We start from the raw sequence: 14413 nt of genomic DNA, 5'->3' as shown, positions 1-14413 counted from the left end.
TGGGCTTCTTTAAGTTAGTTTAGTGTTTTCAAGGTCCATCCATGTAGTGTGTCTATCCATCCTTTATTCCTTTTTGTGGTGGAATCATGTTACATTGTATGGCATATGACATTGTTTATTCATCTGTTAATGGAATTGCTGAGACATATGTTAGTTCTTTCCCTTTTTGAGGAGATACCAAACTTTCTGACCATTTTATATTTCTGCCAACAGTGTGTGATGGTTTCAATTTCTGCACATCTTCACCAACATTTGTTATCTTAATATATATATATATCGCCATTGTAGTGTGAAATTGTATCTCATGGCAGTTTTGATTTCTATTTCCCTGATGACTAATGTTTTAGGGCATCTTTTCACATGCTTGATGGCCATTGTATATCTTCTTTGGAGAAATGTCTGTTCGAATTCTTTGCCTATTTTTTAATTTTTTTTTGTTATTGCTATTGAGTTAGAGTTTTTTTGTATATTGTGAATACTATATCCTTATTAGATATATGATTTGCAAATTTTTTTTCCTTTTTTGGTGGGTTCTTCCCAATTACAGCTTACATTTATTATTATTTTATAGTATTAGTTTTAGGAGTACTGGGTTTTCTAATCTTTTAATTAAATTTATTGTGGTAACATTGATTAATAACATAAATTTTAGGTGTACAGCTTTATAATATGACATCTGTATATATTGTGTGCTCCTGTGATATACAAAAGTTTTTAGTTTTAATGGAGTCCAAATTTACCAGTTGAACCTTTGTCTAATTCAAGGTCACAGAGATTTACACCTTAAGTTTTTTGCCAAGAGTTTTTTTAGTTGATATCTTACATTTAAGTCATTGTATTTCAAGATTTATACATTAAAAACTATATGTAACAACCATTTATAAACATAATTATTTGTTAGGTATTTTTATACTTGTTTTATTTTATTTGTGCATGGGAAATATATATAAAACATTTTTTTTTGTTTGCCACCCATGAGCTGTTTTTTTGCCAATCAGCTTTTCTCTCAAAGAGATATATTATTATTCTAAACTCCACATTTAATTTAACTAAGTCAGCATGTGTTTATTATATAGTTGCGTGGGTTACTTTTATTTGGTTATGATCATGTGTGGTTATCATGAGAACAGGGAGGGTCTTGTGACCCTCTTAGTGTATCCCTTTAAGACAGCGGTTCTCAACCTGTGGGCCGCGACCCCAGCGGGGGTCGAACGACCAAAACACAGGGGTCGCCTAAAGCCATCAGAAATACATATTTTATTTTAAAATGTATTGTATAATAAATATGTATTTCCCGATGGTTTTAGGCGACCCCTGTGTTTTGGTCCTTGGACCCCCGCCGGGGTCGCGGCCCACAGGTTGAGAACCGCTGCTTTAAGAGCTGCATTTCTACTTTGTTGGTGTCTGCTGATGAACTTAGGTCTGTTCTGCCCCTTCCATGGCTAAGCCATTTCTACTGCAGGACATGACAGTATTGTTATTCATAGCACAATCTTTTTTGAGTGCTTTTTATATGATCATATGTTCAAAATGCTTTATGTGCGTTCCCTAATTCAGTCCTCATAGTAACCCTAATGAGGAGGGTATCATTATTATCTCTGACTGCAGATGAGGAAAACATTGATTCAGTGTCACGCTGCTGGCAAGTGAGAGAGACAGGATTTGGACCCTGGCAGGATGGCGCTGAGGACATGGTTCTTCATCATGGTGGTACCCTTGGCTCATGTACTTAAATTGACTTCTGCATCCCACAGAAGACTCTGCCACACATGTTGTCAGGGGTTCGCTCTGTGGTTTGGTGACTGGCAGTTCATCCCAGTAATAAGTGATAGAAATCTCATAGTGGCTATTAGTATTCTCTATGTCTTCCAAGTTGGTTTTACTTTACATCACTCTGTACCGGTGAAACGTGCTCTCTCTTTTGGAAGTGGAAGTGGTTTTAAACATAGCTAGTTATCTCTTGTTTTTTTGTTGCTGTAGTTCAGACTGCTATTCAGGGAAATAAGAAAAATTACTTTGGTTTTTTTCAAATAGTAAGGTAAGTGATGTATGAAATCAGATCATGAAATGAAAATCAAAGAAACAGTTCATATTCAAAGGAAGAGAGGTACAGAAAGACCTGCCCTTGATTCTGTTAGAAATTTCACCTAAGTCAGGCTCACTCATTTCTTTCTCTCTTTCTCTTTTTATCTATTGCAGTATGTTTTATTACAGTTTTAATAGTAATGTATAAAAATTGTTAGAAAAATATTTTCTTATAGGATATTAATAAACGGACTCATTCAGTCCATATGATGTGTTGCAAACTAATAAGCCCCAGAGATACAAAGAGAGGAAGTTATAACCTAAGTTAGATAAAACTTGGGTTTCCATAGTATTCTATGTCTGATATTATTGTATTCTTAGATCTTTCTATTTCAAAGTTCAAGAAGCGGAGGGCGAGGGGGAGACAGAGAGACAGACTCCCGCATGCGCCCAACTAGGATCCAGCCGGCAAGCCCACAATGGGGCAATACTTGACCCCTCTGGGGCATTGCTCCATTGTGGCCAGAGCCATTCTAGTGCCTGAGGTGGAGGCCATGGAGCTGTCCTCAGCACCTGGGCCAGCTTTGCTCCAGTAGAGGCTTGGCTGCAGTAGGGGAAGAGAGAGATAGAGAGAAGGGAGAGGGGGAAGGATGGAGAAGCAGATGGGCACTTCTGCTCTGTGCCCTGGCTGGGAATCAAAGCTAGGACTTCCACACGCCGGGCCGACGCTCTACCCAAGCCCACTGGCCAGTGCCTCACTCTATTTTTTTTAATATTTTTTCTCTTTTCTCCAAATCTAGTTTTTATTATATGACATAAATCCCCTAAGTTCCAAAACCCCTACAATTTATGGCTACGTGTGCTATTCCGCCACTTTGCACAAGTCTGGGTAAGCATGTCACAGTTTCTGCCCCACAGGGCACTAAATTACTTATTCAGAAATACTAGAATGCTCCCGTTTGCTCTTTTGTTTACCAAGTGTATCAGTGTCACTCCCAGGTTTGAGTTCAGACATGTAGCACTTTGAATCTGCATAAAATGCACATTAACACCAGGAGATTGTTCTAGAGATGCCTGACTCTCCAGTTTGGCCCAACTCTCTGGTTTGGCAGTGAAATTTGAATCTTAATCAGAAAACCAAACCCAAACCAAGTCATTGGTTCTGTGCAGTTTGGAACTAGTTCGAGTGTCAATACAGCGTCTGTTTGAGAAATGCTTTTAAAGTGTTAATTACCAGTATGTCTTCGGCAAGTGTTTTTGCAAGGTGGGGAAGGTTTCATGGACAGAATCCTCCAGCGTTTGTCAGCCTCTGAATCCTTAGTGCCCTTGTCTTTTTGTTACACTCACCTTGAAGACTCCCATCTCAGATCAATAAAATTGTTTGTTGTTTTTTTGTGTGTGTTTTTTTTTTATCCCTGCATGTGAGCTGCTGAACTGTTGGAAAAAAAAAAACAAAATAACACATGGTTGTGTGGGTGGTGTCCTTACAAAGTTGGAAGTTTGTCATTGATACTTGGCAATCATTCTGTATGTCCTTGGTTAACAGACTTTTCTGTTACCCACATCAACATACATTATGAGAACTCTGAACCTCATTCAGTCATCCGGCCATGTGAAATGGTCTCAGGTTACTTGCTCTGAGTGAATCCGTAGATCCTGGAAGTTTATTCTCCCCACTTGAGAATAATGCCCAATCCTACTAAAGCAGTCAACTGAGAAACTTGAGAACCTATATTTGTGTGTATCTCACCTACTGTGGACCTTAGACAGATGTTCATAACTAAGGTTCTTATTTTCAGAGGGAAATTAATAATCCTTGGTTATAATTTGGTCATATTTTAAGGCATTCCCATGAAAACTCTTGAGAAACCAAGCATGTGGATAAAGCCGGGTGGGTCCCACTCACTTCCCAAGAAGAAAATAGCTAGGTCTGCTCTTGCTAGGTTTCACTTTACGGTTTTAAGAATGAATGTAAACCATATCCTAGTCCCAGTCCAATGCTGTATCCACTGTGCCACCACCTGGTCAAGCTAGAAATTGGTTTTATGCGCCAACAATAACTAGTTGTACGAGACTGTGTGTAGAGGCGCAGTCTGGCCTGATCCCGTCTTACGGAATACATGTCTTGATCTCGGTGGGATTCCTGCCCTTCCTCAGTATGGTAACACTTTCCCCCCCTTAATGCGTCTCCTCCAAAACATTAGAAGAACCAAAGCATTGTTATAAAACCAGACACAGAGAATTAAGGGCTTGTAGGTTCTGTGTGTCTTCCTTTTTTAGTGAGAAAGATTTTAGCAATGAAGTAAAAATTTTGATAAACTGAATATGAAAACAAAAATACTACCTCTTAATATGCTTCAGTGCAAATTTTTATTAAATGCTTATATTTGTGTAGACATTGGGTAAGAACAAGAAGAGACAGTTAATCTATAGTAAGTTACCTAATGTTGTTAAAATTTAAACAGCTTCCTACCTCAAGATTTTATAAACCTTATCTTGATTGTTTTTCTCACTTGGTCTTTTTTTTTTAACAGAGACAGAGAGAGAGTCAGATAGGAGAGGGATAGATAAGGACAGACAGACAGGAACGGAGAGAGATGAGAAGCATCAATCATTAGTTTTTCGTTACGACACCTTAGTTGTTCATTGATTGCTTTCTCATATATGCCTTGACTGTGGGGCTACAGCAGACCGAGTAACCCCTTGTTCAAGCAGTGACCTTGGGTCCAAGCTGGCGAGCTCTACTCAAACCAGATGAGCCCGCACTCAAGCTGGCGAGCTCGGGGTCTCGAACCTGGGACCTTCTGCATCCCAGTCCAACACTCTATCCACTGTGCCACCACCTGGTCAGGCTCACTTGGTCTTCTTATCAACCTGACAATCCAGCTGTGATTTTTATCCCTGTTTTACAGATAGGAAAACTAAACCATGCACACGTGGTCTTTCTGGAATAATATCCACTGTTATTTCTTCTATATATTGGGTTTACATGAAATGCTTTGTTTAAACAAAAAGACTGGTAAAATGGTTTGAAAGCCATTCACCTACATCATGTGTGATGTATATGAATACATAGTTATATTCTCTTGAGTTGTATCATTTCTTTTTTCCGTAGTAGGTAATTGAAATTCATTAAAAACATAAAGTTTCTAAAATATGGTTACGTTCTAAAATATCCTTGAGGGCTTAGAAACATTGTTTGACATATGTTCTTGCTGCTCTCACTTAATTCATTGAAATACTTTTATCTCATTGAAATAAAATTAAAAATGTATTCATCTTAACTTAAACACTTCTAAAATGAATTTTATTTTAGGTACATATAAAGTTTTCCATGTTTTTAAATGGTGCATAATGAATATTAAAATGCAACTATGATATGTAATAGCCAGAGGCATGCACCATAATTTTATATCAATAGTTTAAATTATAGGACTTTTTAAAAAAAATTATAGGACTTATTGCTTGAAGGCAATGTAATAATATAACTTTAAGAGTAGATAATATTTGAGCTCTGGCCGGTTGGCTCATTGGTAGAGCGTTGGCCCTGTGTGTGGTTGTCCCGGGTTTGATTCCCAGTCAGGGCACACAGGAGAAGCTCCCATCTGCTTCTCCACCCTTCCCCCTTTTCTTTCTTTCTATCTCTCTCTTCCCCTCCCACAGCCAAGGCTCCATTGGAGAAAAGCTGGCCCGGACACTGAGGACGGCTTCATAGCCTCCACCTCAGGCACTAGAATTGCTCCGGTTGCAATGGAGCAATGCCCCAGATGGGCAGAGCATTGCCCCCCTGGTGGGCTTGCTGGGTGGATCCCAGTCGGGTGCATGTGGGAGTCTGTCTGTCTGCGTCCTCCACTTCTCACTTCAGAAAACAAACAAAAAAAAAAAGTAGGTAATATTTTACAAATTTAAACTAATTATTGGAAATTTAAAAAATCAATCAGTAAGTATTGTACACATTTGATTATACAATACTTAGGCACACATGTTTTGTATTCAGGTATGTGTAATAAAACACATCATTTCACTTATCCAGAAATAGCTATTTAATTACTATGTTTGATTTTGAGTTGATGCTAGAGTTTTTCTGTGTAAATACAGTAATAGCAAAATTTGTTGGGTGCAGGGGATTGGCTGGGAGAGTGAAAATGCTAACCCACAACACAATTACTTATTTCATTAAGTAACACTGAGCTGGGATCCTTTGAATAGCATGTCCTTGGTGTGTGCAGTGAGACACAGCTTATCCTGGTTACTCAGGACTTCATCGTGGGTTGGCATTTGAACCTTCCTCAGAATGTGAATAAACGTGGGAGAGGAAGGGTAAGTATTCTACAGAAACTAGTTTGCAAATGTTGACCTCAGAGTTCACTGATTTACACTTTTGGAAATTACCTTCCAATCTCTTGTAGCAGGTCATTTTCTTTCATTGCCATTTTCATTGTTTAAGGGACCAATTTAGGACGGGAATGGTAGTTTCTGTTACAGTCCCTAGAAAGTATATGGGAACACATACATACTTAAATATTTGAACAATCACAAAGTAAATAAGTAAATATTTGACTGGTTGTCCACGGCTCAAATACTAAAAAAACAAAACAACAACAAAAAAGCAGTCATTATTCTTGTACACTAAATGAGGCTTTGGAATTGGTGGAGTGTAATCATAAAAAAAGTTTATGGTTACTTGGCAAAGGGTATTAAAGACAAAATAAATACCTTCTGTGTCTCTGTTTACTTCCTCGGTGAACTTGGGGTAACTGATAAATGAATTAATTCCCAGGGCCCCTAATGATTGCCAAGGTTTGTCTTTTTGGGTTCTCATTTGTATGCAGCTTCACTGTACTCAACAGCAATACTGTATAATAAATGTGTCCTAAATGATGGCATTGTTGTTTCATACCATGCCAAGCTCCTAGAAAGTTAATAGAAACAACCCAATGTCAGCGGTGGAAATTTAGGCTGAAACACATGGGCACTTATACACACACACACACACACCAAGAATGGATTAAACACTCAAAAGAAATGGAAATTGCACAGTCTGCTCTAAGTATAGCCATATAGTATATGTAGGATGGTGTGTATTGTTTGAGTCTGGATGAAGAACTTTCTCCAGATACTTTCTTCCCATAGGTAGCTTTTCCTGGTGTTTCTGAAATGGAACCCAACTGTACATTTAAGGCTGATAAAGGAAATATATCAATTCTTTTTTTTTTTCTCTCTCTCTCTCCCTAAAATCACCTAGGGGAAGGTCAACCAGAAACCTTTTGTGATTGGTCATGCTTTATTCCACAAAACCACCATAGAAGCCCCTTCTGAACATAAAGGATGTCCCGGCTGGGGCCATACTTCCCCCTGCTCCAGGGGTAGACCAGTTGTCCTCTGAAAGGAGCGAGCGCAGGGCAGTGGCACTAACAGATGCCTTTTCTCTGCTGTGCACCGCAGCGTGGATTGCATCGCGTTAGGCTTCATCAGCTACCTAATGCAATGGAACTCGGGAGATAAGATAAATCAAACAGATGACACAGTATTAGATTTGAAAGATGAGAGTTCTTCGGAAGCAATTGCAGAGTGTATATTTCAGTGCTGTTGACTTCGGGAGGTTATTGAAGTCGAAAAATTTTGCAACAAAACCAATCTTTCAAGAGCTGGGTAGCAACTAGGCAGAGTCATGCTTCTTTCTTCCAAAGAAAATTACTTTGGAGAGAAAAGTGGAATTCTCCTTTGTTTATTTGTTTTCACAGGTTTGGAGTTTAAACTCATTTTTTAGAATATCACCAGCTTAGGTATCTGCTTTTATATTTATATATATGTCTGTATATGTGTATATAACAGACATATATAGTTATATATGTATAAACATATATTGTACATGTTATACTATGTATATATTTATATATGTATATATATAAATGTATATTAAACAGGAGATGTGGACTTTCCAATTTAAGAACATTTTCATCTATTGCTAAATCATTCCTAGTGCAAAGGGGCTATAACTAACACATGCATTCTTAATCACATTTGTGACTTTATGTCAGTAAGTATTTACTAACTGTGACCTAAACACCGAAATTTTTATTAAAGCAATAGGACTCCCTTCTTTTGAACATTATAAAACGTTCGATTTTCCATTCGTTCCGTGTAATGTCATACATGTAATTCAGGACTCAGGAGCTGGAATGGAAGGTGGTGACGGCCCCCCCTTCTCTTGCAGCCCACCGTGTGTGAACGCGAGCTGTGTGTGTTTGCCTTCCAAACCCTGGGCGTGATGAACGAGGCCGCCGACGAGATTGCGACCGGGGCTCAGGTAGGAACACGGGACACCAGTTATCCTTTTACTGGGATTCAAAAGATATATCCTGATTCCCTACTTACTGCCCCTCTGCCATCGTGGACACATTTTTGATAGTTGGTCGTTAAAGTGAACTGGCATTTGATATACTGAACGTATGAACTAAATTTTGCTCTCTTGACCTCCTGTGTGTTTTGTTGTCACTGTGCCGTTGCCAAGGGGAGAAATGAGACCAGCTTTCCGTCGTGTGGAGGGAGAAGAGCTGTGACTCTCTTATGCGTGAAGGTTCAGAAAGGGAAGCCCCTGCACATGTCTTATGCAAAATGTGCTCCTAAGGCTGTAGCGCCATGAAGTGGAAGCCAATTTCTCTCTAAAATTTAGATGAAAAGAGAACAGGCAGAGCATGCAATAAAAAAGAGCACATTCAATTTTCCAGTCGCAGTGTTTGTGGCAGAAGAAGAAAAATAGAACAACGAATGAAAATGATTTGGAGGGAGAGAAGCTTTCCATGTTTCTGGAAGGAAAAAATGAATTATGAAGATGTCAAAAACGTATTGGGCGATTCCTTTAAAATTTCAATTGGTTTCTTCCTTTCTTCTTCTTCATTTACAGAGCCTAAGTAAATTACTAACATATATCTAGAAGGAAAAAGTCAGAAAACTAAAAAAAAAAAAAAAAAAAATTAAGGGGAAGCTAGCCTATCTATATACAAAAACATTCTATGCTATCTTGTAATATACTGCTCATAAAAATTAGGGGATATTTTATCGCTTCATATTCATTTTGAAATATTCCCTTTTTGAGAGCAGCGTATTTTAACAAAATACAATGGTGGCAAGGAGCAGAATGGCAGATTAGCCACAAAATGCATCAAGTCATCCATATATTTAATATATGTTAAAAGAGGTATCACATTGAGTGGTAAGTTGAAATGATTTAGGAAATGCTGTGGGAAGCAGTGGCTGGCATCCTGGAAGGAATCAGTTTAGTGTTTTACTTTGGACTATGTGTAAGAGTAAATTGCAAATGGCTTGAAGATTAGTTTTGTTTAAAAATATTAACCAGTGTCACCCCAATAAACTCAATAAAATACATACACACGCATACCCTAGAGAATAAAACTAGTGTATTATTCTCTGAGCATGCACAGTGTAGGTACCGTGTCAGGTTCATGCATTTCCGCATCAATAAACCATAAAGGAAAATTGCAACAGATGGGAGTTCAGACATACTTTATATTTGTTACTAGAAGAGATAGTGAACCTTCAAGAGCTAAATGTGAAAAGTTTATTTTGCCACACCCAAATTATATGAAAGTTCATGAAAATCGAGAAAGCCACAAAGACATCCTAACATAGTAATGGGTGAAATGGATGCATTTCACTCACAAACAGGGACCTAGAGTTAGTAAAGACGTGTGAGGAATTTATAGTCAAGTTCACTAAAAATCGTATCTATCTCTCGTTTTCAAAATTCACGAAGATGGGTGGCAGAAATGATCATGCAACAGACATATTGTCACTCTTTCAACACGTATCAAAGGCCTCCTGTGTAACAAACAGGCATGCCACGCCGCTAGATGAGGGTGCACAGTCCGTATGGATACCCCGGCCATGGATGTATGCCGTCCCTTAACCTAGTCATCTCCGTGATCAACTAAACTAATATGAAGCATTAAGGACAATAATTGTGAAGTGATGAGCTATGAATAAAAGTAATGCAAACAGTAGAACACTGATCCTGTGTCATGTGGAAAAGTAATTCCATGATTAAGATAAATTTCAAATATAAATCTTGGTGTTGTTCTATACCCCACCTGCACATATGCAAGGCTGTGAGGTTCCCTACAACAAGGAAAATGACTCACCGCTCAGATATGTCTGACCATAGTGCATCTTTTTCTTTTCTTCCCCCCCTTTTTTTTTTAATGTAAAAGTTTTTCTCATCCCTTGGAACTAATGTTGCTCAAAAAAAACCCACCACTTTAATGCGTGCTGTTTATAGCTGGTGAAAATAATCATACTTTACACAGGTGTGTGTGTGTGTGTGTGTGTATAAATTCTTCAAGTAGTATAGGTAACATTTGTGCATTTTACTGGATGTAAACTCTCCCTCAAACCATTTGAAAAAGGAAGGAATTAAAGCCTAGAAATAAGTAGTTGATTAGAAGGAAAACAGACATCATGCTAACAGTAGGCTAGACAGAATAATAGGTACCCTCCTCCCCCCGTTATAAAGATACGTCTCTAAAAATTATGGTTCTTAAAGAGAAATTAATTTGGGGTCATGTAATGATCATGACCAAGCGCAAGTATGCAATCAGATCAATTGAGTGACTCAACTCTAAACATCAGTATCCAGAAGTCAGAGCAGTTAGTGTTTCTACTGCAACGTGAAATATTCCTTGCAAGTACCCCAGTATTCTTGTTATGGTCCTAAAGGCTACACGGAAACAGACTGTTTTTATAGATGGAAGGGAGACACCTCTTCTTGGCCACGGCGCACCACCAGACGGCTGCATTCTATGCGGTACCCCGCGTTGCTCGGCAGGCGGGGCTGGAGCTGATGTAGAATGTCTGGCCCCCGGAACTGCATCAGCTGGAACAGCTCCATATGTTCCTTTATATTTTGGGCTCTCAAATGAGAATTTTTTGGGGGAAAAAAAAAACTAAAGTAGTCACAATTGAAATGTTTGAAGGCCACTGTGTACAAACTATATCCACCTCTTTGCAGAATGCATTGTATATCTGGAGGCCACTCCTGTAACTCCCGTGCGTGCCTTCCTTGCCAACCCGCACTTGAATTTCTCACGTGCACAAGCTGAGGCCTGTCATTTTTGTGTCTGTGTGGTGGGCAGGAGGAGGGTTGGGGGGACTCCCTGACTTACCAGTTGAGGTTATACGTAATGTCCTGTCCTCTGGAAACGCATGTGGTTCTATAAACGCGCAGACCTTTCTTTCATTTCCACTCATCACATGGCCTGATGTGATTCCCATTGCTTGAATTTAATATCCCATGGCATTCTTATCCAAAGTGTCTTAGCCAGCCTCCACACTGCCTCTTCAGTTTTCTTATTCAGCCGAAGAAGAAAGATCGCGCCAACTTGCTGGCCACAGCATGCACCATATGGGCTAAGATCCTATTCAGAGTCTTTAATTTGAAATGCTGGCAGTGGGGAAATATATATAATTTTGTGTAAAAGAAATCCAAGTCATGCATTACAATTTTTTTAACTGGACAAAGTTTACTCCATGGAAAATTAACATATGCACACAGTACCCATCACTGCCTTTATCTCCAATGCGTGCTTTATTTTTTTATAGCATTGAACATGACCAGTAACTGTATTTAAGTGTATATTTGTTTAACTGATTTGTTTTTATTATGGGTCATCTTCATTGGGATATCAGTCCTTAGGAGAACAAGGACCTGTTTGTTTTGTTCACTGTCTTGTCATAGAACCTAGAGCAATGTTAGCACATATTGTATGTTCATGACAAGAGTATTAGGACACGAGTAATGAGAAGCAACATGTATTCCTTTAAATTGAGGGTCAGCTTTGGTCAGACTTGGTCTAGCATGACAAAGAGCAGATTGGAGAGCTCCGTTAGCATTCCTGAATCTTCCTAATTAATTCCCAGGAGAGGGAGACCCCATGGCCAGGCACGGGGTAAAAACCGGAGGTTGTGGTAACTGTCTTCCGTGTGTATTTCAAGGTGGTGGACCTGCTGGTCTCCATGTGCAGGTCTGCGCTGGAATCTCCCAGGAAGGTGGTCATTTTCGAGCCGTACCCTTCTGTGGTTGATCCTAACGACCCTCAGATGCTGGCCTTCAACCCCAGGGTGAGTAGTGGGCCTCACACGGCAATCACACGCATGTCCATCAACAATAGCAGGGAATTGAGTCTCATGGGCTTTTCTCTCTAAACTGCCGTGTCATTGAGCATACCCGGGATCGTCAGGGACTCTGTATCCATTTCGTAAATAAGAGTCTTCTTCTACAAACTAGACTTACTTCTGCCTTTTATCCTTCCTGTGTCCTGTTACCTCCCCTGTCCTTCCATCCCTTAATGTCATTTCCAGACCTTCCTCTTCATGAAACTAGACCCATTTAATCCTCTCATGTTCTGATCTGCATGCGGGGGGTCGGTGAACAGATCTTAATAATTGGCTGATAATAATGGTCACTAGGGTTATTTCACTTTCAATAGATATATATTTTTTTGAGATTCTAACTCATATAACTACTTGTAAAACTCACGTATTAAAAAGGACAAATGTCCCTGTGTCCACTGTATCTTCAGTCCGGCCCTCTTGCCGTCCCGCACCCCTGCAGTTATCTGAAGGGTAATGATAGTTAAATTCATACTGTCGATCAGTTGGCATTTCTTGAGATAACAGTTTTATAAACATTAACGGATACTAGGCAGAGTCCTCCTGAAATGACAAATTTCAAATTGCACGACAGCTAAAATTGCCTTAGTTTCTATTGCTATTCATCTTGGAAACCTTTTCTAGAAACAATGACCATATAACATTTCCTGGAAAAACTACCTCATAAGTGGTAGCACAGTGCGTACATTACACATTTACATTGTGCTTCAAAATGAATGGTCAGTTAAGTGGATGGTGCTGTTTCCGCACCTGCCCCTTCCTCCTCTTCGGGGAACTATCTTCCGATCACATGGAATTAAAGAGCAAAATGGAATCGTAAGACTTAAAAGTGAATTATTGTATTTTTAGAAGGATTTTATGCTTGCTGTATTCATCGTGCCTGAATCTCTTTTAGTGGTGAAAAGGCAGAATATGGAACCCAATATTTTTTATTTTTTAAATTTTACTTAATTATTAATTTTAGAGAAGAAGGGGGAGAGAGAGAAAGAGAGAGAGAGCAAAACATCGCTTTGTTGTTCCACTCACCGTGTCTTCCTTGGTAGGTTCTTGTTTGTGCCCTTGACTGGGGATTGAACCCACAACCTTGGCGTATTAGGACGATTTAGCCAAATGAGTTACCCAGCCAGGGCCCAATATCAACATCTTTTTTTTTTTTTTTTGTATTTTTCCAAAGTGAGAAGCGGGGAGGTAGTCAGACAGACTCCCACATGCGTCCGACTAGGATCCACCCGGCATGCCCACCAGGGAGCGATGCTCAGCCTATGTGGGGTGTTACTCTGTTACAACCTGAGCCCCATTTTAATGCCTGAGGCAGAGGCCATGAAGCCATCCTCGGAGCCTGAGCCAACTTTTCTCCAATGGAGCCTTGGCTGCGGGAGGGGAAGAGAAAGAGACAGAGAGGAAGGAGGGGGGAAAGGTGGAGAAACAGATGGGTGCTTCTCCTGTGTGCCCTGGCCAGGAATCCAACCCAGGACTTCCACACTCTGGGCCTACATTCTACCACTGAGCCAACCGGCCAGGGCCCTCCAACATCTTTTTTTTGTGTGTTGATAGTTTATTCCCCTGTGGGCTGCACATGATTTTATGGGTTTTGTTAGGTCTGGCGTTTTCTTTTTCCCTTCCCTCTGACTCAGTTATAAATCCTGCGTCCTTGAACCATCTCATTAAAATCTTCCCATGATGTGCATAGCACAGCCATTGCCATCAGAAAGAACTTCGGTGGAAAATTCATGTACAGAAATAATCTATTTCTCTGGGAATGTTCAGACTTGCAAAATTACTGGGGTTTTTTTTCTTGTTCAAATAGAAGAAGAATTATGATCGAGTGATGAAAGCACTGGATAGCATAACTTCTATTAGAGAAATGACACAAGTAAGTATATCATCGGTGGTCTTGTACAGTTCGGTTTCGCTTGTGTAAAATTGTATTTCAAAAATGTCTGAAGTGGGGAAAAAGAAATATGTCTGAGCATACCAGCCGTACAGACTTTTCTGTTCTATAGGAGTATAATTGAAATCATAAAAAAAATTGAAGTGGTGCTGGACTAAGATGCTTTAATTAAATTACACGCGTGTATTGGCATGCCACCGCATTGACTTTTGGAGAGTGACAGCAGCCTCATCATAATCGTAATGGTCTGCTCCTACCTTCCAGCACGAGTCTGAGCACATGGAGGAGGTGTCTCAGGGTGTGTTAAGG

General features: G+C 39.6%; 1 protein-coding gene across 4 annotated transcripts in view; it reads left to right on the top strand.

Moving 5' to 3' along the window:
- PARP8 (poly(ADP-ribose) polymerase family member 8) overlaps positions 1-14413 on the top strand; it is a 168861-nt gene that overhangs the window by 127206 nt on the left and 27242 nt on the right. For all 4 annotated transcript variants that reach the window (XM_066377907.1, XM_066377924.1, XM_066377897.1 and 1 more), the window contains 3 exons: positions 8243-8335; positions 12037-12162; positions 14021-14086. In XM_066377907.1, coding sequence (XP_066234004.1) covers positions 8243-8335; positions 12037-12162; positions 14021-14086 — 285 coding nt within the window. The remainder of the gene's footprint in view (positions 1-8242; positions 8336-12036; positions 12163-14020; positions 14087-14413) is intronic.

This window comes from Saccopteryx leptura, chromosome 1 (assembly GCF_036850995.1).
Source record: "Saccopteryx leptura isolate mSacLep1 chromosome 1, mSacLep1_pri_phased_curated, whole genome shotgun sequence".
NCBI classification, from domain to species: Eukaryota; Metazoa; Chordata; class Mammalia; order Chiroptera; family Emballonuridae; genus Saccopteryx; species Saccopteryx leptura.
The sequence above is the reverse complement of the archived record's forward strand: the minus strand, read 5'-3'. Positions and strand labels throughout refer to the sequence as shown.